General features: G+C 45.0%; 1 protein-coding gene across 1 annotated transcript in view; it reads left to right on the top strand.

Moving 5' to 3' along the window:
• The window catches only part of slco2b1 (solute carrier organic anion transporter family, member 2B1), a 24,751-nt gene extending 2,896 nt beyond the window's left edge, over nt 1-21,855 (top strand). The window contains exons 6-15 of the mRNA XM_015961976.3: nt 6,682-6,780; nt 15,127-15,257; nt 18,485-18,572; nt 18,665-18,829; nt 18,899-19,088; nt 19,736-19,871; nt 20,413-20,573; nt 21,082-21,146; nt 21,266-21,386; nt 21,460-21,855. Of these exons, the coding sequence (XP_015817462.3) occupies nt 6,682-6,780; nt 15,127-15,257; nt 18,485-18,572; nt 18,665-18,829; nt 18,899-19,088; nt 19,736-19,871; nt 20,413-20,573; nt 21,082-21,146; nt 21,266-21,386; nt 21,460-21,637 (1,334 nt within the window). The 3' untranslated portion in view covers nt 21,638-21,855. The remainder of the gene's footprint in view (nt 1-6,681; nt 6,781-15,126; nt 15,258-18,484; nt 18,573-18,664; nt 18,830-18,898; nt 19,089-19,735; nt 19,872-20,412; nt 20,574-21,081; nt 21,147-21,265; nt 21,387-21,459) is intronic.
• The last annotated feature ends 3,799 nt before the right edge of the window (nt 21,856-25,654 follow it).

A 25,654-nucleotide genomic window follows, 5' to 3' on the forward strand; every position in this document is an offset into this window, starting at 1 on the left:
AGACCCCCATGGTTTAGACCTTCATAGGAGACTAGAGACTAGACCCCCATGGCTTAGACCTTCATAGGAGACTAGACCCCCATGGTTTAGACCTCCATAGGAGACTAGAGACTAGACCCCCATGGTTTAGACCTCCATAGGAGACTAGAGACTAGACCCCCATGGTTTAAACCTTCAAAGGACAACAGAGGCTAGACCCCCATGGTTTAGACCTTCATAAGAGACTAGACCCCCATGGTTTAGACCTCCATAGGAGACTAGAGACTAGACCCCCATGGTTTAGACCTTCATAAGAGACTAGACCCCCATGGTTTAGACCTCCATAGGAGACTAGAGACTAGACCCCCATGGTTTAGACCTCCGTAGGACAACAGAGACTAGACCCCCATGGTTTAGACCTTCATAGGAGACTAGAGACTAGACCCCCATGGCTTAGACCTTCATAGGAGACTAGACCCCCATGGTTTAGACCTCCATATGAGACTAGAGACTAGACCCCCATGGTTTAGACCTCCATAGGAGACTAGAGACTAGACCCCCATGGTTTAGACCTCCGTAGGACAACAGAGACTAGACCCCCATGGTTTAGACCTTCATAGGAGACTAGAGACTAGACCCCCATGGCTTAGACCTTCATAAGAGACTAGACCCCCATGGTTTAGACCTCCATAGGAGACTAGAGACTAGACCCCCATGGTTTAGACCTTCATAAGAGACTAGACTCCCATGGCTTAGACCTCCATAGGAGACTAGAGACTATACCCCCATGGTTTAGACCTCCATAGGAGACTAGAGACTAGACCCCCATGGTTTAGACCTCCGTAGGACAACAGAGACTAGACCCCCATGGTTTAGACCTTCATAGGAGACTAGAGACTAGACCCCCATGGCTTAGACCTTCATAGGAGACTAGACCCCCATGGTTTAGACCTCCATATGAGACTAGAGACTAGACCCCCATGGTTTAGATCTCCATAGGAGACTAGAGACTAGACCCCCATGGTTTAGACCTCCGTAGGACAACAGAGACTAGACCCCCATGGTTTAGACCTTCATAGGAGACTAGAGACTAGACCCCCATGGCTTAGACCTTCATAAGAGACTAGACCCCCATGGTTTAGACCTCCATAGGAGACTAGAGACTAGACCCCCATGGTTTAGACCTTCATAAGAGACTAGACCCCCATGGCTTAGACCTCCATAGGAGACTAGAGACTATACCCCCATGGTTTAGACCTCCATAGGAGACTAGAGACTAGACCCCCATGGTTTAGACCTCCGTAGGACAACAGAGACTAGACCCCCATGGTTTAGACCTTCATAGGAGACTAGAGACTAGACCCCCATGGCTTAGACCTTCATAGGAGACTAGACCCCCATGGTTTAGACCTTCATAGGAGACTAGAGGCTAGACCCCCATGGTTTAGACCTTCATAAGAGACTAGACCCCCATGGTTTAGACCTTCATAAGAGACTAGACCCCCATGGTTTAGACCTTCATAAGAGACTAGACCCCCATGGTTTAGACCAGGGGTGGGCAATTATTTTTTCCATGGGGCCACATGAGAAACAGAAAATATTGTGGAGGGCCAGACCAAAAGGCTGAAGTCAATTATGCATAATATTAATGGTATTTCTTTATAAAAAGCAGTAAATACCATTGTTTTTTCAAGCTGGTAAGAGTAGACTATATGTTTTAAATGAGCAAAAAGGAAAAAGTGAGGTTGGCTTACAAAAATGTGATTTATTCAACTTTCCCAAGGAAATGGTAAACAAAGCGTGCACATTTGGGTTTTGTTAAACATTTGTGACTTATATTAGTTAACAGTTTCAGTCACATTCACTCCAAAACACATTCTGAGTTTCAAATATTGTTGGAAAGAGGTTCTTAGCGTTCTACAGACACACAGTATTGTCTGTAAAATAAAATCACTGAACTGTGATCTTGAGAAAGAGGTTTCAAAAAAAGTGTCCCAGTTCACTGCTAGTTGCCTACATTTGTGGTCCAAACACCTTATTTTGTGTTTTGAAGCGATTTTTTTCTTGTTCAGTGAGAGAAATCTAGTCTCTGCTGGGCTTTAACGAGTGCATCAGAGTCAGGTTGAATGTCTGAGGTGGAGATGCGAAGCACAGCTGACTAATGATCATCAGTGAGAGAGGGTCTATACCTGGATTTTGTAAACTTCATCATTGAACATGTTTGTTCACAAATGTAGGTAGAGCCGAAGAGAACCAACATCTTCTGAGCATGTCTCCTCAGGTTTGGAAAGTTCTCCTCCTTAAGAGAAGAGTAGAAATCCAGCAGAGATCCTGACTTAAAGTGCTCTGCCAGTACTGCATCAGACTGCAGGTCAATGAGCTCCAGCAGCACATCACTGGGTGCATTATCCACACTGCAGGGAAAGGGAGAGGAAATCATGTGCATTTCATCCTCGATTGTTCTGAGATCTTCAAAACGCCTTGAAAACTCACCATGTAATGCTCCTAACATGGATGAGTACCTGCTGAGGTGATCAGCTGATGGTGTGGCTTCGTTCAGGGTTTGCATGCGAGTGAGAGTGTTGCACTCCAGTTGACTTGAAAGAAACTGCAGCTTTCTCATGAAGGCCTTCACTAGGCTGTGCATTTCATGAACAACAAGGCCCTTGCCTTGCAGTTTGGTGTTCAGTTCATTCATCAGTGCAGTCGCATCAACAGCAAATGCTAAATCTGCCATCCAATCCTCATCTGAGAGCTCTGGAATGTCTTTGCCTTTCCTCTCGCAAAACTCTCGAATCTCTGCCTTCAAGTCCCAAACCCTCTTCAGCACTTTCCCCAGGCTGAGCCATCTGACAGCTGTGTGGAGTCCTCCAAAAGAGCCACCAACTGTCTGTGATTCATTGCCCGTGCCCTGATGAAGTTTATTATTTTAGTAACAACATCAGTAACATGGTTGATTTTTAGCACTGACTTGCACAACACATGTTGGTGTATAATACAATGCAGAAACACAAATTTTTGATCTGCATCGATTTCTGTCACTTTATCTTGCATGCGTTTCAAAAGTCCGACATTTTCCCCTGTAAGATTTGGACAACCGTCTGTTGTGACACCTGACAGTCTCTCCCATTTCAATCCCAGAGAGTCCATGCACGTATTTACCTCTGTAGAAACATCACTCCCTGTCGTTGTCCCTTTCATCGACCGCATTGCTGCCAGCTCCTCTGTGAGCTCCGTTATCCCCCGGACAAATACGAGCAGCTGGGCTGTGTCGCGGCTCTCGTCTAAGGCCAATGAGAAAAAGCCAAAACTTGCCACTTCACGTTGCAGCTGAAGCTCCAGGTTCCCCGCAATGTCCTCGATCCTCCTGGTCACGGTTCGCCTGGACAGCGGGATTTGCTCAAATGCGCCTTTTTTTCAGGGCATATTAGTGTGGCAGAGTCCACCATTCACTCTTTGACAAACTCTCCCTCCGAAAACGGCTTGCTGGTTTTAGCTATTTTGTGGGATATCACAAAGCTGGTCCTGGTTGCTGCATCCCTGGACGTGTGAAGCTTAGTAAAACAGCCTTGCTGCTTTTGCAACTTTGCTAGCAAAGCTTCGGATGTCCATGCCCTCTCAGCGTCAGACAAGTTCTTGTATTTTTCCGAGTGTTTCTTGTCGTAATGCCGACTAGAATTGTAGTCCTTAAACACGGCAATCTCCTCCCCGCAAACCAAACACATGGCTTTACCTCCGACTTCAGTAAAAAAAATACTTAGCAGTCCAATTTTTGTTGAAAATCCTGCATTCGGCATCTTTCTTTTTTTTTTTTTTTTGCATGAGCGAACATTTCTGGGGGCTACAATCACCATGTCAACCGCGGGCACTTGTCGCTATACGTATTGCGTCATTGTGTACGTAAAAAACAACTTCAAAATAAAAGCAATGCAGCCTTAGTCCATGCATGAGGTAAAATGAGAAAAGACATTTATTTTGTAATTTCCAATTAACCTTACGCGGGCCGGTCAAAGTCAACCAAAGGGCCGTATGTGGCCCGCGGGCCATAAAATGCCCAGGTTTGGTTTAGACCTTCATAGGAGACTAGAGACTAGACCCCATGGTTTAGACTTTCATAGGAGACTGGAGACTAGACCCCCATGGTTTAGACCTTTATAGGAGACTACAGACTAGACCCCCATGGCTTAGACCTTCATAGGAGACTAGAGACTAGACCCCCATGGTTTATACCTCCATAGGAGACTAGAGACTAGACCCCCATGGTTTAGACCTTCATAGGAGACTAGAGACTAGACCCCCATGGTTTATACCTCCATAGGAGACTAGAGACTAGACCCCATGGTTTACACTTTCATAGGAGACTAGAGACTAGACCCCCATGGTTTAGACCTTTATAGGAGACTACAGACTAGACCCCCATGGGTTAGATCTCCATTGGAGACTAGACACTAGACCCCCATGGCTTAGACCTTCATAGGAGACTAGAGACTAGACCCCCATGGTTTATACCTCCATAGGAGACTAGAGACTAGGCCCCCGAGACTAGACCCCCATGGTTTAGACCTTCATTGGAGACTAGAGACTAGACCCCCATGGTTTAGACCTTCAAAGGACAACAGAGACTAGACCCCCATGGTTTAGAGCTTCATTGGAGACTAGAGACTAGACCCCATGGTTTAGACCTCCATAGGAGACTAGAGACTTGACCCCCATGGTTTAGACCTTCATTGGAGACTAGAGACTAGACCCCCATGGTTTAGACCCCCATAGGAGACTAGAGACTAGACCCCCATGGTTTATACCTCCATAGGAGACTAGAGACTTGACCCCCATGGTTTAGACCTTCATTGGAGACTAGAGACTAGACCCCCATGGTTTAGACCCCCATAGGAGACTAGAGACTAGACCCCCATGGTTTATACCTCCATAGGAGACTAGAGACTTGACCCCCATGGTTTAGACCTTCATTGGAGACTAGAGACTAGACCCCCATGGTTTAGACCTCCATAGGAGACTAGAGACTAGACCCCCATGGTTTAGACCTTCATTGGAGACTAGAGACTAGTCTAGGGGGAGACCAGACTGCTGCTGCTGTTTGGATCGCTGGCTGTAATACACATAACACTCAAGCTTTCAATATAAAGATTGACAACACCTGTCCCCCTCCAGCTCGGCTGTGTGCCTGCACTAAGCTGTCCTGTGGGACCCTCACCATGTGACCCTCATGTCCATGCTGTCTCTGGAGGAGCAGATAGGAGACAAGATCTCCTGTAACTTCAAATGAACCAAACCTTCCTCCCAGTTTCTCTTTAAGCTGAATTTAACATCAGTTTATCATCATGACACAAAAGAATAAAGTGGAACAAGAACTTCTATCTTCTATTTCTCTCTCCTTTTAACTTCTCTGTGTCCCTAAATAAGATGATTACGCTGCAGCCGCCGTCACTGAGCCCGCTCCCTCCCCAAGACCGGATCTCCCGACATCACAGCACTCGGTCTGACTGAGAGCGGCGAGGAGAAATAATAATGAAATTATGAAAATAATAACGTGTGTTTGGAGGAGCGTCCTCCGATCCTCTCTCTGTCTCTCAGTCGCTGATCGAGCGAGTGGAGCGCGCTGCGCGACAACCCGCTCAATCAACATAATTCACGGCCCAAATCCAACAGAGCTGATCGGGCTGATTGGGTTCGGTCTCAGGTTACAGCTCCAGCGCTCAGCCCTGCAGTACCACATAAAGGCGGACCAAAGTTTTCTACTCGGTAAATGTGGAGAACCCCGCTCTGACAGATGTGGATGCTGCGCTGGTGCCGCCGTTAAAATAACAAAACCCCATTCCACTATAACTGATTATGGTGCTCTTCTATGATGCAGAGTTGTTTATGCCCGCATCTCATGCATTGATTATTTGATTATTTTCCTCAGCTCTGTCTATCCTACACCTCCCGGTCGGCTGTCGGGGGTGGGGGGTGCGCGCGGGGTTTGGGGGCCACAAAGAGAGAGCTCGCGGGCCGCCATTTGAGGACCACTGGTTTAGACTTTCATAGGAGACTAGAGACTAGACCCCCATGGTTGAGACCTTCATAGGACAACAGAGACTAGTCTACTACTACTGTAGTTGGGGCAGTGCCCCAGAGGGCCTTGTACACATGGTTGTGACCTCCTGCTGACACAAACTGCTGGTTTACAGTGTTGAAGGTATTTATTAACTATGGTAAAGCTCCGGTTCTGATCCAAACGAAGGTGAAATCAAACCCCGACCGGATGAGAGTAAAGATTTAATCTGCAGTGAGAGAAGATCTGAAGGTATCTGTGGAATGTTGAAGCCTTCACGAAGCTGATTATATAACCAGCCCACTTCCTCTGGTTTCTGGGAATTGGGTCGGCACCTCCCAGGAACCTGAAGCAACAGATCTCTGTGTGCTGGAGAAGAACGACATGTCTTCTAATAGATCATTCATGACCAGACAGAAACAAAAACACGGGATTCTCAGATGTTTGGAGTCCATGGTCTAACGTTCTCATGACTTTTGTTTTCTCTGAGCTGATCTTTGTGACAGAGGAGAAAAAATAAACAAACTGATTTCAGTCAGAATGAAACTGAAACTCCTTCATCGTGGCTAGAAGACGCCTGAGCCTTCAGGAACCCCGAGGACATCCTGCATGTTGCTGGTGTCTGATGGCATGTGCGTTTGTGTTTTCAGGAATCCTCCTCGCCGTGACCTCGTTCGGGCCCGTCTTCGGCTTCGTGACGGGTTCCTTGATGCTGCGTTTCTTTGTTGACTTTGACAAACTGCCTAAAGGTGAGGAGTCATTGAGCTTACGTCTCATCAGTGTTGGGAAGTCAGTCATAGTAACTAGTTCTTTAATAAAGTAACAAGGTTAGTTAGCAAGTTATATTATAAAAGTAATTTATTACTAGGAAGTTACTATGCAGTCACTTTTTAAAATAAAAATGCTAAGGTTTGGATCCCCTTTAAACAGAACTTACTACCTTTACAACAACTTACTATAGAATTAAAGCATAAATTAGTTAATAGGCTTGAACACACTGAAATGTGTGTCTTGTCATCTGTTATCAAACTGAATAATGGAAAAAAATGTGCACCTCACAGAAGAAAACTCAAGCGCCTGTATCAGCACGGAGAATTAGCCTTTATCTGAGCCCCGCCCCCTTTAGCTGCTGTTGTTAGCTGCCAGATCTACCTAGCCCTATCACCTAATGACTGTCTGGACTCGCTCTGTCAGTGCCTAGAAGAAGTACACGACTGGAAGCAGTCAAACTTCCTTCAGCTAAACAAAGACAAGACTGAAGTTATTGTCTTTGGCAACAAGAAGGATAGAATGGATGTTGTTGCTCAGCTGGACTCCAGGGGAGTAAAGACAAAGATCCAGGTTAGAAATCTTGGTGTTATCATTGAGTCACACCTGAGCTTCTCTGGACATATTAAGGCTATAACTAAATCAGCGTTTTATCACCTTCATCAAACATCAAGAGTCAGAGGTCTCATGTCCAGACCAGACTTAGAGAAAATCATTCATGCTTTTATTTCTAGTGGGCTGGACTTCAGCAATGGTCTCCTAACTGGTCGTCCCAAAAAAGCTGTGGAGCAACTGCAGCTTGTTCAGAATGCTGCTGCTAGAGTCCTAACAGGAACTAAGAGAACGGAGCACATCACTCCTGTTCTTAGATCCCTACACTGGTTACCAGTGAACTACAGAATAGACCAAAGTGCTCCTACTAGTTTATAAATCACTCAATGGCATGGGACCAGAATACATGTCTGATCTCGTTCCTGTATAAACACCCAGCAGGGCTCTGAGAGGAAACAATCAGCTGGTAGAACCTTGGGTCAGAACCAAACAGGGAGGAGATGCATTTAGTTACTATGCTGCTCACGTATGGAATCAGCTGCCCCATGACCTCAGATCAGCCCCAACCCTAGTGTTGTTTAAAACACAACTAAAACCCTCATCAGCCTTTACATGAATGGTTTCTTCTGCTGCGTCGTCTCCTCTGTAATCTGTGATGTCATTGCTCATCCTTAATTCTGTCTTTTCCTTTTAGCTCTAAATTATAATTTTATCTGTATATATTTTTAATTTGTGTTCTCGTGTTTGTTGTTGTGCCATTTCAGGCTAATTGTAAAGCACTTTGGATTTCCCAGTGTTTGAAATGTGCTCTATAAATAAAGCTACCTTGCCTAAAATAAAATCAGCAGCACATTCATCAGGATGAGATTAGGGATTACAGCTAAACAGATCTAAATGCTGACTAATGTTGGGCATGTTGGAAATTAGAGACAAAAACAGCCTCTAGCACAACAATCACACCTCCACCAGTGCTCCAGCACCACCTGTACAGGTGAGAGGTGTGTTTGGAGGGTGATCCTGAGTGTGTAACGTGCTTCAGCAGGTCATAGAAGTCTGCATCTGTTGGTTTAAGTGAAAGATATGAAATAATCACATTTTACTTTACTGATGATGTCCCTGATGCTGCTGTTTGTTAAATGACCTACATCTCTAACTAAACTAGTAACATCTCTAACTAAATTAGGAACGTCTCTAACTAAACTAGTAACGTCTCTAACTAAACTAGTAACGTCTCTAACTAAACTAGTAACATCTCTAACTAAACTAGGAACGTCTCTAACTAAACTAGCAAGATCTCTAACTAAACTAGTAACATCTCTAACTAAACTAGTAACATCTCTAACTAAACTAGCAACATCTCTAACTAAACTAGTAACATCTCTAACTAAACTAGGAACGTCTCTAACTAAACTAGTAACGTCTCTAACTAAACTAGGAACGTCTCTAACTAAACTAGCAACGTCTCTAACTAAACTAGTAACGTCTCTAACTAAACTAGGAACGTCTCTAACTAAACTAGCAACGTCTCTAACTAAACTAGTAACGTCTCTAACTAAACTAGCAACGTCTTTAACAAAACTAGCAACGTCTCTAACTAAACTAGCAACGTCTCTAACTAAACTAGTAACGTCTCTAACTAAACTAGCAACGTCTTTAACAAAACTAGCAACGTCTCTAACTAAACTAGCAACGTCTCTAACTAAACTAGTAACGTCTCTAACTAAACTAGTAACATCTCTAACTAAACTAGGAACGTCTCTAACTAAACTAGCAACGTCTCTAACTAAACTAGTAACGTCTCTAACTAAACTAGCAACGTCTTTAACAAAACTAGCAACGTCTCTAACTAAACTAGCAACGTCTCTAACTAAACTAGTAACGTCTCTAACTAAACTAGTAACGTCTCTAACTAAACTAGTAACGTCTCTAACTAAACTAGTAACATCTCTAACTAAACTAGGAACGTCTCTAACTAAACTAGCAAGATCTCTAACTAAACTAGTAACATCTCTAACTAAACTAGTAACATCTCTAACTAAACTAGCAACATCTCTAACTAAACTAGTAACATCTCTAACTAAACTAGGAACGTCTCTAACTAAACTAGTAACGTCTCTAACTAAACTAGGAACGTCTCTAACTAAACTAGCAACGTCTCTAACTAAACTAGTAACGTCTCTAACTAAACTAGGAACGTCTCTAACTAAACTAGCAACGTCTCTAACTAAACTAGTAACGTCTCTAACTAAACTAGCAACGTCTTTAACAAAACTAGCAACATCTCTAACTAAACTAGCAACGTCTCTAACTAAACTAGTAACGTCTCTAACTAAACTAGCAACGTCTTTAACAAAACTAGCAACGTCTCTAACTAAACTAGCAACGTCTCTAACTAAACTAGTAACGTCTCTAACTAAACTAGTAACATCTCTAACTAAACTAGGAACGTCTCTAACTAAACTAGCAACGTCTCTAACTAAACTAGTAACGTCTCTAACTAAACTAGCAACGTCTTTAACAAAACTAGCAACGTCTCTAACTAAACTAGCAACGTCTCTAACTAAACTAGTAACGTCTCTAACTAAACTAGTAACATCTCTAACTAAACTAGCAACGTCTCTAACTAAACTAGCAACATCTCTAACTAAACTAGGAAGGTCTCTAACTAAACTAGCAACGTCTCTAACTAAACTAGTAACATCTCTAACTAAACTAGCAACATCTCTAACTAAACTAGGAACGTCTCTAACTAAACTAGCAACATCTCTAACTAAACTAGGAACGTCTCTAACTAAACTAGCAACATCTCTAACTAAACTAGTAACATCTCTAACTAAACTAGGAACGTCTCTAACTAAACTAGCAACGTCTATAACTAAACTAGTAACATCTCTAACTAAACTAGCAACGTCTCTAACTAAACTAGTAACATCTCTAACTAAACTAGGAACGTCTCTAACTAAACTAGCAACGTCTCTAACTAAACTAGTAACATCTCTAACTAAACTAGCAACATCTCTAACTAAACTAGTAACATCTCTAACTAAACTAGCAACATCTCTAACTAAACTAGCAACATCTCTAACTAAACTAGTAACATCTCTAACAAAACTAGCAATATCTCTAACTAAACTAGCAACATCTCTAACTAAACTAGTAACATCTCTAACAAAACTAGCAACATCTCTAACTAAACATCTCTAACTAAACTAGTAACATCTCTAACTAAACTAGCAACATCTCTAACTAAACTAGCAACGTCTTTAACAAAACTAGCAACATCTCTAACTAAATTAGCAACGTCTTTAACTAAACTAGTAACATCTCTAACTAAACTAGCAACATCTTTAACAAAACTAGCAACGTCTTTAACTAAACTAGCAACGTCTTTAACAAAACTAGCAACGTCTTTAACTAAACTAGCAACGTCTTTAACAAAACTAGCAACGTCTTTAACTAAACTAGCAACGTCTCTAACTAAACTAGCAACGTCTTTAACAAAACTAGCAACGTCTTTAACTAAACTAGCAACGTCTTTAACAAAACTAGCAACGTCTTTAACTAAACTAGCAACGTCTTTAACTAAACTAGCAACGTCTCTAACTAAACTAGCAACATCTCTAACTAAACTAGCAACGTCTTTAACAAAACTAGCAACGTCTTTAACTAAACTAGCAACGTCTTTAACAAAACTAGCAACGTCTTTAACTAAACTAGCAACGTCTCTAACTAAACTAGCAACGTCTTTAACTAAACTAGCAACGTCTCTAACTAAACTAGCACTGGTGTCTCAGAACAAAAACAGGTTTTCTCTCATTGAGATGGTTTAATAACGGGAGTTAGAACGAGTCACAGAGCTGCAGAGACAAAGGAAGTTAGAAACGTCGGTCCTCTACCACTCTGATCTTTACAGATGGACATTACTGTGTCTTAATAGAATTTATTTTAAACTAAAAAATCTAACAACTTACACAACTCTAAATATAAATCCTTAAAACTGCACTGAACAAGTGAAAGAGCTGAATAAGACAGAAATAGGCCGTTTAACCAGCTAAAACAGGCCGCTAACAATAAGCTAGCTGCAGTTAAAACTCAGGGGTTAGCAGATCAGCAAATTTTCTGATGTTTAGGAACGTTTCCACACAGGTATGACATGATGAACACCACACACGTGTATGTTAGTTCCTTCACACAGATCTGTTTGTAGGTACGGCTGGTACATTGTACTAATGGCCGCAGACTCTGGCCAATATACTGTACTGGTTTTATTGGATTTGTCTTCAGTTTTTGACACGGTTGACCATAAAGTTCTGTTATATCGACTTCAAAATGAGTTCGGATTTTCTAGTACTGTTCTGAAGTGTTTTTTTTTTTCCTATTTAAATAGCAGAACATTTTCTTTATGTGTAAACAAGATTAGGTCTGAAGTCACATCTTTCCTTCATGGTGTTCCCCAGGGCTCGGCCCTTGGCCCAATTTTGTTTCTTTTATATATTTGCCCTCTTGGGGAGATTATTAAAAGCTTTAAAAATGTGTCCTACCATTTATATGCGGATGACATTCAACTGTACTGCTCTTTCAAGGACGCAGAGTTTAACGAGTTAGCTGACCTACTTGATTGCATTGAGTGTATTAAGGACTGGCTAGCCAGTAACTGTCTTCAGTTGAACTCAAGCAAGACCGAAACACTTATCATTGCTCCTGAGCAGAAAGTGCTTTTAATCCGACAACACCTCGGTTCCCTGAGCTCCTCAGTCCAGACCAGTCTAAGAACCCATGGTGTTCTTTTTGACCAGTCCATGTCTTTGAGCTGCCACTCAAAACATTTAGTAAAAAGTTGCTTTTATCATTTGAGAAAAATTTCCAAATTGAGAGCTTTTACTTCAAAATCGGACTTGGAGATGATCATTCACGCTTTTATTTCTTCTTGTTTAGATTATTGTAATTCTATCTTTACTTGTTGTAACAAATCAGATGTCAGTCGTCTCCAGTTGGTCCAGAACGCTGCAGCAAGGCTTTTAACAGGAACCAATAGAAGGGCTCACATAACACCAGTTTTCTCTTCTTTACATTGGCCACCGGTCAAGTTTAGAATTGATTTTAAAATTTTAGTTTTGACTTTTAGAGCTCTTAATGGACAAGCTCCACAATATTTATAACCTTTTAATCCCCCACTCTTCTGGCTGCACTGTACGGTCCTCGGGTCAGAACCTACTGAAGGTCCCTAAGACCAGATTTAAAACTAGAGGGGACCTGTCCTTTCAAGCTGTAGCTCCCAGAGTTTGGAACGCCCTGCCCCGTTTCTTCGTGTGGCCGACTCTGTTGATTCTTTTAAAAAGCAGCTGAAGACCCTTTTATTTAGACAAGTTTTATGTAAGTTGACCTTGTGCTCCTGTCCTGTTTTGCCTTTTTATGTATGTTGTGAAGCACTTTGTGGTTTTATCTGTTATAAATAAAGTTTTACTTCCTTCCTTACTTTTACTTACATGAGGCCCCGGGTGTTGAACCAGTGCTATACCAGTCAGTTCCTCCCATCATGGGACTACCAAGTCTGTTACACACCAATAACTTCACACACTCGTCCTGTGCTGGTCATTACGTGTGTCTGTCGACAGGACACGTAGCTTATGCGGTGGTGTTTTCTTCCTACTGCAGAAGTCGGGTGTGTTTTCTGTGTTTAACTTCATGTTTTACTCCTACGCTGTCTTTGTTGTTGTGTTTGAGTCTTTGGCTCTCCTGTACAGCACTTTGGTTAGCTGCATGCTATTTTTAATTGTGCTTTATAAATAAACTGGTATGGTAATATCCAGGTTTCAGAGCCAAGAACAGGCCAGCTTCGGGGGAAGGGCCTGGCTACTTTCTCCTAGATGCAGGAAAAATCTCAACGTTATCCAAGATGAAGCTGAGCCAGGAAAATGCATGAAGGCTGCCCCGAACGGGTTTGTGGAAATGATGAGATCACATGGTGAAAAGCTCCAAAACGTGGATTTTTATGAGATGAACCTTTAAAGGAATAACTGTTCTTTCATTCTGGACCAGGGGTGTGCCGTAGGTACCTCACAATTAAATTAGCTTTCAATTCAGGGTCCTTCGATTAGATTATGAAGCGATTATCACGGTTTCCATGGTTACCAGTCTTTTTAATGTGTTTTGTCACCAATTAATTTTTTCTACATCATAGCTTTTTGATACTTTCAGATGAATTCAGCACACATTAATCAAAGTTACCAAATCCCTTAATTCCATATATTATTCATGTTAGACTGAACACATTCCAGTGGTATGCGTGAAACCTACATGATAAATGTAAATAATGAAAATAAAAGTAAACACAGTTTAGTTTCTTTAAACCGAATCAGCTGAGAGTCGGCTAGCTAGAGCGACGCACATACGCAGAGCTTCTGGTCTTTAGATCACGTCCTACTCCCCTTCTGGTCATTAAGGTCTGCAGACCACCTGCCAGGCATTCCCAAAGTGAGATACAAGTCTCGTGGAGAGCAGGCTTTCCTGCTCCAGAACCGTGGAACGCACTTCCTCTGTTTGTGCGCCAGACTCTTTTGCTGACACGGTTGAAGTCAGACTTGAAGACATCTTTCCTACTTCTAGCTTTTGGCCCGTGAGCGTTTGGGACGTCATGTGCTCTGGGTGCATGAAGATGAACCCCAGCTTTGTTGCATTTAACTTTGATGCTTTTTCTTTGTGTTGACATGCTGTCTATACAAATACAATTAGTACTGGGGGGTGTAGTGGATGAGGGGGATCTGCAGTTTTGCCTCTTCTGTGTTGTGTCGTTTGGGCGGCTAGCCCCCGGTATAGATGTGATGGAGATATAGGTGTGCACCTGGGCCTTGCTCTGACAGAATCAGGGCAACAGCGGGACGAAGGGAAAGGTCAGGAACACAGTTGGATAACTGGAGTGACTTAGGACGGTTAAAACGAATGCACTGACATGATAAATGATAAAAGACCAGCGCTTGAATAGCACCTTTCAGAGTCAGAGGACCAAAACTGCTTTTCACGGCAGTGGATCATTCATCCATTCACACATCTGTGGAGGTGAGCTGCGATCACACCAACAGAGGCGAGGCTGCCGAACACTGGCACCGCCGGTCCCTCCGACCACCACCAGCAGACAAGGGGGGTTATGTGTCTTGTTGAAGGACTCGATAGGTTGGGGGTGCTATTCAGAGAGACTGAACCAGTGATATGACGGTGATGTAGTGTTCCTATTATAATTGGGAGAAAGGTCTGACTGACTGGTCCTGTCCATAGGTGGTGGGGGTGCTGTTAGAGTAACTATGGCATTGTGGGAAGTAAGACTCCAAATCCAGCCGTCTGCAGCTCAGCTGTAATGTAGGTAACTTCTAGTTCCTAGAAACGGTGCACCAGTGATTTCATACAAAAGTATAAAAACGTAATCTGCTTCAGCTGGCTACATAAATAACTGCCGACACCACCGGGAGTCCAACCAGCATGTGGTGAAGCTGAGATGGCAGGCAGACACCTGAGCCACTGACCTACCAGAGTACGCATCAACTGACCCACCCAACATGCTGTTGTAGGCGTGGGCGGAGCTTCCCTGAAATCAACCATTTTATTTCCAGGTCTAAATTAAGGCTGATGACTACAGCTCGTGTTTAAGATAAACGACATCTCATTAGTGCCAGCAGTAATATTTTACTGTGCCTACCTTTGCTCTCAAAGATCTGGAACCGGTAATGGAGCGGACTGCTTTACAAACTGATCTGTGTGTGGTTCTGGTTTTGTGTCTTTAGCCCAGATCAGGTTGGAACCTACGGACCTTCGCTGGGTCGGCGCCTGGTGGCTCGGCTTCCTGGTAGCTTCCTGTTTGCTCTTCCTCACCGCACTGCCGTACCTCTTTTTCCCCCGAGAAATGCCCAAAGAGGTGAGTCAGAACTGGACCGTCATCACTCTAGGGGTTCTTCTGACCCACAAACCAGTGGGGTAGGGGTGGGGGTAAACTCGTTTTTTAGATGCATCAAGATGCGAACGTGTACGATTATCAATCGATTTCATTAATGACGAAGCGTTAAAACCGGAACTCGGCTGAAAGGAGGTCTGGTGCTTGGACGGAAAGGTTATGGCTTGACCAGGACAACGTGGCTGACTGAGGAATACGGCCAGCACCGCCAACATTAAAAGCAAGCGTGTGGAATTACTTTGGTTTTCATGAGTTTGAGGGGAAAAGGACATGGACAAAAGCGATATGGTATGTAAGTTATGTAAAACAAAACAAACATGAGAAACCACGTTGATGGTTTTCACCCAGAGGAGAAAAAGACGCCGGTAGCTGCGGCTGCCGCCACCATTCAGGGAACCATGGAGCAGGCGTTGTTGAAATTCCACCAAACTCGGAAAACGCGAACAGAATGACAAAGCCCATAGCAAGTCTTATCGCAAAAGATTTGCGTCTGTACGCTTTTTTTTTTCCTGTTTTATGCATTTATTTTTACATTTAATTGAAGTTCTTGTCAAAAACATTTATACTATAAATGTTGTCTAATCGTATTTATTTTTTGAGAAATAACAGTTATTCATGTTCAAATCAAATGGACATCCAGCATTATTTTGTTTGGAAGCACTTCATTTCTTTACAACATTGCACTGATACTTATGTTAATAAAAGATATTGGAAGTAAATGAATGTTTCATCATTACAAATGTTTTTCTTAAGTACCACCTAATCACTTGGAAACCAGGTGAGGGAGGAGAAGGATGCATCAATAATCCGAGCTCATGAACCGTAATCGAATCATGATCCCCCTGAAGATTCCCACCCCCACGAATCAGATGGAGATTTTGATCCAAAACAGTTAAAGCAACGCTAAATGAGTTTCCTGCTTCTTCCTCCTACTGGCTGAAAGTGGAATTGCGTCTGTCGTGAACAACCCAGCCGCATCCTGCAGCTAGGGCTATCAATGAGCTAATGTTAACGCGAGCTAACTGATACCAAACAAGTCACCAAATAAACAGATTCAAACTGCTGGAAAAAAATATTATCACTTACAAGTCCAGCAGCAACAAAGCCAGGTCACCATCAGTCCATGATTGTGCGTCCTACTGCTAAAACCAGCGTCAGCATAGCTGGTTACCAGTGTATGTTATGTTATTAGCCGTTGCAGTGTTTCCACCTCTCACAGAAGCCTGTGTGTAATTGGACCCCTGGCTGAGGTGTTCCAGATCTAAGGGGAACATTTCATGAAAATGTTACATTAACCCAACAGGCAGGAAATCCTGTTCATCATTTCATCAGTCCGTCTGTCGGCTAATTCCCACTGAAATCAGCTGGTTACCAGAAAACCTTCAGTGCCGCAGGTGCAGGTTCATCTCTGTTCATCCTGTGATTGGCTAACAGCAAGACAACTCTACCACTGACTCTTGTTTGCTCTGCAACGTTGATGTTTAATCTTCACCAATAACACACACCTGGAGAAGTTCTGCTGTGTGGTGCTAATGCTAACAGTTAGCTTCTACTAGCTGAGCTGTTCGCTGCTGTTTCCTGGACGCTAAACCAACAACAGCCTTCCCCGTCGTGAGTCAGGATGGGTGAGTCCATGATTGTTAGTGACAGTGTGACGTAGATCTGTCAGGATTTTCTAATCCTAGACTTCACCGTCTGTTTTCTATCAGAAGCTACTGCAGGAGATAGGTGTAGGAGACTATCTTCTATCAGAAGCTACTGCAGGAGATAGGTGTAGGAGACTATCTTCTATCAGAAGCTACTGCAGGAGATAGGTGTAGGAGACTATCTTCTATCAGAAGCTACTGCAGGAGATAGGTGTAGGAGACTATCTTCTATCAGAAGCTACTGCAGGAGATAGGTGTAGGAGACTATCTTCTATCAGAAGCTACTGCAGGAGATAGGTGTAGGAGACTATCTTCTATCAGAAGCTACTGCAGGAGATAGGTGTAGGAGACTATCTTCTATCAGAAGCTACTGCAGGAGATAGGTGTAGGAGACTATCTTCTATCAGAAGCTACTGCAGGAGATAGGTGTAGGAGACTATTTTCATGTTCAGCCAGCATGAGACACTCCGAGATAATCATTAAAAATGGTTTCTCAGTGAACACACCTTTAACAGCTGCAGATGTTTTTAATGACTGTAGGGTGTTACCATAGCAACAAGACATCTTCATGATTTTGTCTAATTGTTGTCACGCAATTGTTGTCAACTGGTGCAAACTTTCCTCCACTAACTCTGGTTACACCAGTTAGCTTCTCAATCATCTGCGTTTGAAGGACTCGACACACACACACACACACACACACACACACACACACACACACACACACACACACACACACACACACACACACACACACACAGACTGATTTATAGCATACTTTGTGGGCGTGTCCTTTGTAAATCTCAGTATTTCTCCTGTAGAGCTCTACCTGTGCTGTGGTACAGGTAGAGCTCTACCTGAGCTGTGGTACAGGTAGAGCTCTACCTGTGCTGCGGTACAGGTAGAGCTCTACCTGTGCTGTGGTACAGGAAGAGCTCTACCTGTGCTGTGGTACAGGTAGAGCTCTACCTGTGCTGTGGTACAGGTAGAGCTCTACCTGAGCTGTGGTACAGGTAGAGCTCTACCTGAGCTGTGGTACAGGTAGAGCTCTACCTGTGCTGCGGTACAGGTAGAGCTCTACCTGTGCTGCGGTACAGGTAGAGCTCTACCTGTGCTGTGGTACAGGTAGAGCTCTACCTGTGCTGTGGTACAGGTAGAGCTCTACCTGTGCTACGGTACAGGTAGAGCTCTACCTGTGCTGTGGTACAGGTAGGTGGTAAAGATTGTATTGGGTAAGGAAAGCTGGGAGAAGGTGTAGAGCACGGGGTGATACTTTTCTACACCCACTGTGTAAATGACACCCCTGGCCAGATCCGGCTCCGCCCACTTTGTTCCATTTGGCCCGAGTTCAGGTGTTTTTGCAGGTAGGACTCACAGGAAGGTCAAGCATCGACCTGGGTTTGAGTCAGGATAAAGACTCTTCCTCTCTCGGGGTGTCAGAACAAACCCACCAGCTTTTTTAGAATCCTCGGGACCAAAGGACATAAAAGTGGTTTCAGATCCTGCAGAACCAGTGGGTCATGTGACGATTTGCTGTTTGTGCAGAGAGATGCAGCAGACGTGGAGTCCAGACTGGACAGGAAGCAGCAGACAGACTCGGTCCAGGAACTGTCTCTCCTTCAGTTCCTCAAAAGTAAGAGTCGGTTTCTGCTTCCTTTCTGACGAACCGGAGGTCACTCCAGGTCCAGAGAACCGGACTTCAGCGGGTCTCTGCTCTTTCTCCAGGTTTTCCAGGTGTTGCCTTGCGAACGCTGCAGAGTCCCATCTACCTGCTGGTGGTTCTGGCTCAGGTGAACCTGGCAGCTCTCCTGTCCGGCCTCTCCACCTTCATGGCAAAGTTCATCGAGAAGCAGTTCAGTCGGACGGTGCCCTTCTCCACCATGATGATGGGTGAGACCTAACACACGTCCCAGGTCTGACTGGACTAAGTCCAGACCTGAATCTTCTGATCCTCCTCAGGAGGAGTCGGGATCCCACTGGCGGTGCTTGGAATCGTCCTGGGTGGAGCTCTGATGCGGAGGTTTAATCTGTCGGTGGGCGGAGCTACCAAGCTGTGTACGGCAGCCATCTTACTCTGCATGTTCTCCTCCGTCCCACTGCTGCTGATTGGCTGTCCCACTCAGAGGGTCGCAGGGATCTTTCCTAAAGGGTTAGTGTGTTGCTGCTGAGGGGTCATTATGACCTGGATGCTCATGGCCAATCCACGGTCAGAGAACACTCCCCCCTCCCCTCAGGTGTCGTCCCTGTATCCACGTCCACCAGAACCAGAGACCTGCAATGCCAGAAAAAACCAGAAAAAACCAGATACAGCTAAACACCAGTCTCGGTGTTTTTTAGCGCCTCGTGATTTTTATCTTGAGAGGCGCTATAAGAAATTATTTCTTCTTTTTCTTCTTCTGTTTTCTAGGTCCAAACATCTTCTGTTGTCTGTCACTTCAAACGCTGTTTTCCTTTTTGAGAGACTGGTAGTTTTTCCTAAAGCTGAAGTGGTAGCAGCCGGCTGTTTCTCCTTCCATGATATTACTGAGCGGAGAACCTCTCACACCAGAGGTGTTTCTGCTGCTGAAGACCAATTTTTATTTATTTATGTTCATTTTTTAATCCCCACAACATATTTATCTCTACGATGTTAGAACGTTTAAAGAGGCCCAGGAGATGGGACGGGTGCAACAGCTCACTTGCTTTCCACATTAGCCGTTGCAATTCATTATGGTTTTTCATGAAGTAACAAAGTGTGTGTGCGTGTGTGTGTGTGTGTGTGTGTGTGTGTGTGCATGCGTGTGTGTGTGCATCCAGCCCTCTGCCCTGTAGTGCTGACTGTGACTGTCCTGACGAGGTCTTTAACCCGGTCTGTGGTTCTGATGGGGTGGAGTTCTTGTCTCCGTGCTCCGCCGGCTGCATGTCTGTAGAAATCTCCGACAGCAGAATCACAGTAAGTTACCTTTGATGGAGGTTCTGAATGATGAACCTTCCGATGGTCCTGAGGAAGGTCGTCTGACTTCCTGGTTTTCCTCTGAAATGTTCACACAGAAGTAGGAAATCTGGGACATCAGAAATGTTCCCGAAGGCCGTAAAACAACAAGTGTGTGTGTGTGTGTGTGTGTGTGTGTGTGTGTGTGTGTGTGTGTGTGTGTGTGTGTTTGCGCATGTGTGTGTGTGTGTGTGTTTATGTGTGTTTGCGCATGTGTGTGTGTGTGTTTGCGCATGTGTGTGTGTGTGTGTGTGTGTGTGTTTGTGTGTGTTTGCGCAAGTGTGTGTGTGTGTGTGTGTGTGTGTGTGTGTGTGTTTGCGCATGTGTGCGTGTGTGTGTGAAGGAAGCCGCTGGTCTTTTCCTTCTTTTGTGTTTGATTGTTCCAACCTCAGAGGTTCTGGTTCTGGTTCTGTGAGACCAGGACTCTGAGTCTCTGTGTGCTGGGAAGCTCTTTGAAGAACACCTGAAACCTTCTGAGCTTCTTTTCTGGTCGTTTCTGCAGAACTACACAGAGTGTCGGTGTGTCAATGGTTCTAGTTGGGCGCGACCCGGGACCTGTGGCAGCTCATGTGGTCACCTCCTTTGGCCGTTTGTGGTTCTGTTGGGTCTCACCAGCTTCATCGCCTCCTTCTCACAGACGCCGTCATACATGTTGATCCTCAGGTAGGGGAACCGGGCCTCAGACCCGAGTCAGTCTGCAGGTCTTTGTCCCGCTGGAGTCTTAGAACTCTTTGGAACAGAGCAGATCTTCGATAAGCAGCTGATCTGTCCATCACTGTCCCAGGAATCTGAGCTGCTCCAGCTTGTCTGAGAACTTCACTGGAGCGGAAGCTTGACGTTCACTTTGGTTTCCCTCACAGCAGTAGCCTTTCCTTAATCTGTCAGAGATCCATAAACCATCTGTAGACTTTGGCTACTCAAGCTGAAGGACACACTGCATGGAGATCTACAGCAAGGTGGGTGTGGACAGCCATCCAGCTTCTCCAGATCCAGGGCTAGGTAGAACCCCAGGGAGTCCCCTAAGAGGGGATGATGTTCAGACCAGAACCTGTGCCTTAGTCTGCAGGTGTTCTAAAACTGATCCAGACTTAAACATCTGCAGAAGAGCCCGAGTCTTCAAGATGTTTGTTTGCAGCTCGTCTTCATCAGGATCTTTGTGTTTGTGCTGCAGGACGGTGGATCCCAAGGACAAGTCCTTTGCAGTTGGTGTCCAGTACATGCTGTTCAGAGTCTTGGGTAAGGGTTCTGGTGCTGGGTCGGAGTGCAGATGGAGTCTGCAGTAACAAACACATGATGTGACATCACTAATCGATCTGCGGTGGACGAAAACCATCTGAGCTACATTCTCTGTGCAGCGTTCATGCCTGGCCCGGTTCTGTACGGTGCCGTCATCGACACAACCTGCATCCTGTGGGGGAAGAAGTGTGGCAAGCAGACTTCCTGTCACTACTATGACCTGGACACCTTCAGACACAGGTGACCTGGTTCTGAGTCCTCAAGAGTTCGGCAACGGAACCAAGGATCTGATGCTGTTCATCTGTGTTTGCAGGTTTCTGGGTCTGATGGTGGTCTTCATCTGTGGAGCGCTGCTCTGCTTCCTGCTGACCATCCTGGTCCTCCGAAGAAAAGCTGGAACCTACCAACTTCCATCGGGAACCAAAGGAGGTTACGAGCTCGTGGGGGGGCAGAATGCACAGGAGAAGAAATCTGACAGAGTGACAACCTGAGCAGGTCGAGATGTCCTGGAAGGAGCAGCTCCTCGGAGCTGACATAAAGATCAATCCGATCAGACTCTTCCTCTTGTGGATCCAGTATTCCATTTAATGTGACCAACGTTCCGAGATGAACCCGGAGTGCAGACTCGGGAAACTTTTCATCTGAGCCTTTAAACTTAAGACGCAACCTCAGCTCATAGTGTACTCATCCTTAAACTCTCCTTCTACTCAGGTGGCCCAGGTCACATGGTGAGCCAGGTCACCAGGTGAAGCCAGGTCACATGGTGAGTCAGGTCACCAGGTGAAGCCAGGTCACCAGGTGAAGCCAGGTCACCAGGTGAGCCAGGTCACCAGGTGAGTCCAGGTCGCCAGTAGGGTTGGGCATCGTTTGATTTTGAACGATTCCGATTCCAATTCCTCGTTTCGATTCCGGTTCCTATCGATTCCCGATTCCGATTATTTCAAGACATGACCTGCTTTACGTGAGCCAGCTAACCACAGGTCATACTTGATGAAATAATCTTAACTTCAACATGAATTTTAACTCTATGAACGACAACATCACCTTCATTTAGACACAAACATGTTTTGAGGCGACGGTGGAACAGGAGTTAAGTGCTTGCCCCGTAATCGGAAGGTTGCAGGTTGAAGCCCCACTCAGTTTGTCGCTGTCGTTGTGTCCTTGGGCAAGACACTTTACCCACGTTGCCTGCTGGTGGTGGTCGGAGGGACCGGTGGCGCCAGTGCTCGGCAGCCTCGCCTCTATCAGTGCGCCCCAGGGCAGCTGTGGCTACATCGTAGCTCATCCCCACCAGTGTGTGAATGTGTGTGTGAATGTGTGTGTGACTGATTGTGTTGTAAAGCGCCTTGGGGGGTTTCAAGAACTCTAGATGGCGCTGTATCAAATACAGGCCATTTACCATTTGGAGAAAAAACTAAAAAGACAACCAGTGTGTTTGTTTCTGACCACACCCAAAGTCTGGAAGCAGCCTCTGGGATGAGAGGCTAAATGTCTCCAACATATCCAGAAACGTCCAGCTGTTTTCAGCTAAAACTCTCAGGATGATCATGTCCAGGATGACTGAGAACTACACCTCCATGCTGCAGCAGCGTTCAGTCACAACAGGAAGTGAAACTTAAATGTAGCTGCTGTCAGTAACAATCTAACAGATTTTAAACATTAAATCTCAACAGAAGAAGAAGAAAGTATCATTTCTATAGCGCCTCTCAAGATAAAAATAAAAAACAAACAAAAGGAACACTAAAAAACAAAATATGTAAAAATATAAAAAAGAATTTAAAAAATGATTAAAAATATATTTAAAATGAGCAAAAAATAGACAATTGTGATTAAAAATGTAAAGAAAGAGAGAGAGTGATTAGAAAAGAGGGAAATCAGTGGATCCTGAGGAAGGCGGAATACGTGGGGAGAGCAGAACAGGGAGAGGGTGAAGAAGGACACACCATAGCCTGAACAAGTGAGTCTTCAGCTGCTTTTTAAAGGAGACCACTGAGTCCACTGATCTCAGGCTCAAGGGGAGAGAGGTCCAGAGTCTGGGGGCCACAGCAGCCGATGATCTGTCACCTTTGACCTTTAGCCTGGTGCTGCACAACAAGTAGGCTTTGGTCACTGGACCTCAGGGACCTGCTGGGGGTGTAGGGACTAAGAAGATCACCAATGTAAGATGGTGCTTGTCCATGTAAGGCCCTATAGACCAGAACCAGGATCTTGAAATGAACCCTGAAGTTGACTGGCAGCCAGTGAAGCTGGAGGAGAAGCGGGGTGATGTGGGTGTGTTTGGAGGACTTGGTCAGAAGCCGAGCACAGGCGTTCTGAACCACCTGTAGACGGTTCAGGGAGGTTCTGCTCAGACACGTGAAAAGAGAGTTACAGTAGTCTAAGCGTGAGGAGATGAAGGTGTGGATAACTGTCTCAAGTTCAGAGCGGGACAGAATGGGACTCAGCTTAGCAACGTTCCTGAGATGGAAGAAGGAAGAGCGAACAAGAGAACTGACATGAGAATCCAGGGTGAGAGCTGGGTCAAAGGTCACGCCAAGATTCTTGACAGATGGTTTGGTGTGAGAAGCAAGTTGACCAAGAGAGTCTCTGACTTTGGGAACCAGCTTGTCTGGGGCACAGATGAGGATCTCAGTTTTATCTTCATTCAGCTGAAGAAAGCTCCCACCATCCAGGTTTTAATAGAGTCTAAGCAGGTGTGTAACAGCTGCAGCTTAGACATCTCATGGGGCTTAAAGGAGATGTACAGTTGGATGTCATCTGCGTCTTCTGGCTCTTGGCGGGTGCAGACGCTTCTTTTCCTCCTCTCCTCCATATGTTATCCTCAAGGCCTTTGTCTGCCTGTGTGTGCTGGGTGCACGGCTGCTTCTGCATTTTTCTGGAAACTGGAAACTGAAATTCACTTAAATGGATCTTGTCAGCTGCTCTCTCAACGCGATTGATAAAATTTTGGCTACGATGAGAACGGGAGAAGTGGCTCCCGGATGCCCCGCTGGGATCAGACCCAGTTGGACACATCATGGACTCCTGGAAACAGTGGAACTTCATCTGTCTTTCTCAGCTGTCTGTGGAGGACTCTGAAGACGTGTGGATATTCGTGATGTTGGTGTCAGGTTTCCTGCTCATTGGCCTTGGAGGCTACCTGGCTTACCGGAAAATTAACGAGCTGTCGAGGAATACTGGCCTGATCCCGGAGCTCAGAGATGGATTGCACCACGCTGTGAATTAACAGACTCAAATAATTGTCGAGATGAATCGTAAGCTTGGGACTTTGGCGGAGATTCATTTTTTGGCACAAACGATGGATGCCCTCAAGGAGAGAGTGGACGAATCAGCACGGATTGGGATGGATTAACGTCCATTATTGGGATTCTGAGAGGTTGAGGACCAACAAACTGTAAGACAGAGAGAAAATTATCTCTGTCTGGCCCCAAAACAATTTTCTAATTGGAATCTGGCCTCCTTGAGCCTGCAAGGCTCCAACGAAAACTCCCAGCTCAGAAGATGTGAGGAATGTGCCGTCACTATGGCAACTCAACTCTGTCTCCTGTCCCAGCCTGGGCGGGACTGCGAGAAGCCCGCTGAAGCATTCCAGGGTCACTGCAACCCTCCAACCCTCAATGCCCCCCCCCCCCCCCCCTATCCACACTGAGGTGACATGCGCTGCTTCATCGTGGCTGCAGGAACTGAAGTTGGGATAGTCCCAACCCACCACCCCACCTAGTGGACACTTATGTTGTGTTGTCTGAAGTCTGTTGCATATCTGTCTGAGGGTTTTTTTTTTTTTGCAGAGCAAAGCTGTCCTCCTGGAGGGAGAGTAACTCTGAAGTGAACCAATCCTCATGTAACCCCTCTTATCTCTATTAAGGTAGCGCGACTCAGGGTTGCGAATGACCACAGTTGCCAGTTCTTGTCAAGTGTCTTGCCCATGTATGTCTGATCTCTGAATTGTGTGTACTGAATCTCTAATTTCCCTCTGGGATTAATAAAGTATCTTTGATTGAATGATTGATTAAAGATGGTAGGAGATTCCTTTGAAGGAGCTCAGGATGTGCTGAAGAGGAAGCAGATAGAGGAGGAAGAGCAGAGGCCCCAGCACAGAACCTTGTGGGACACCATGGGTAAGAGAGGTGGTGGAGGACCTAAACTTGGAGATGGCCACGGAAAAGGAGCGCTCAGAAAGATAAGAGGAGAGCCACTCCAGAGCAGATCCTGATAGGCCTACCCAGTCTCTCAGCCTCTCCAGTAGCAGGTGATGGTCAACAGTGTCAAAGGCTGCAGTCAGGTCCAGCAGGACCAGAACAGAACAGTCCCCGGCCTCACTGTGAGTCAGAAGGTCATTAGAGACCCTAAGAAGAGCTGTTTCAGTAGAATGAGCTCTATGAAAACCTGACTGGAAGCTATCATAGATGTTATGTTCATCAAGAGCATCTGTGAGTTATTTAGCCACAACCTTTTCCAAGATCTTGGAGATAAACGGAAGTTTAGAGATGGGTCTGAAGCTGCTATGG

The sequence above is a fragment of the Nothobranchius furzeri genome, chromosome 10 (assembly GCF_043380555.1).
Source record: "Nothobranchius furzeri strain GRZ-AD chromosome 10, NfurGRZ-RIMD1, whole genome shotgun sequence".
NCBI lineage: Eukaryota > Metazoa > Chordata > Actinopteri > Cyprinodontiformes > Nothobranchiidae > Nothobranchius > Nothobranchius furzeri.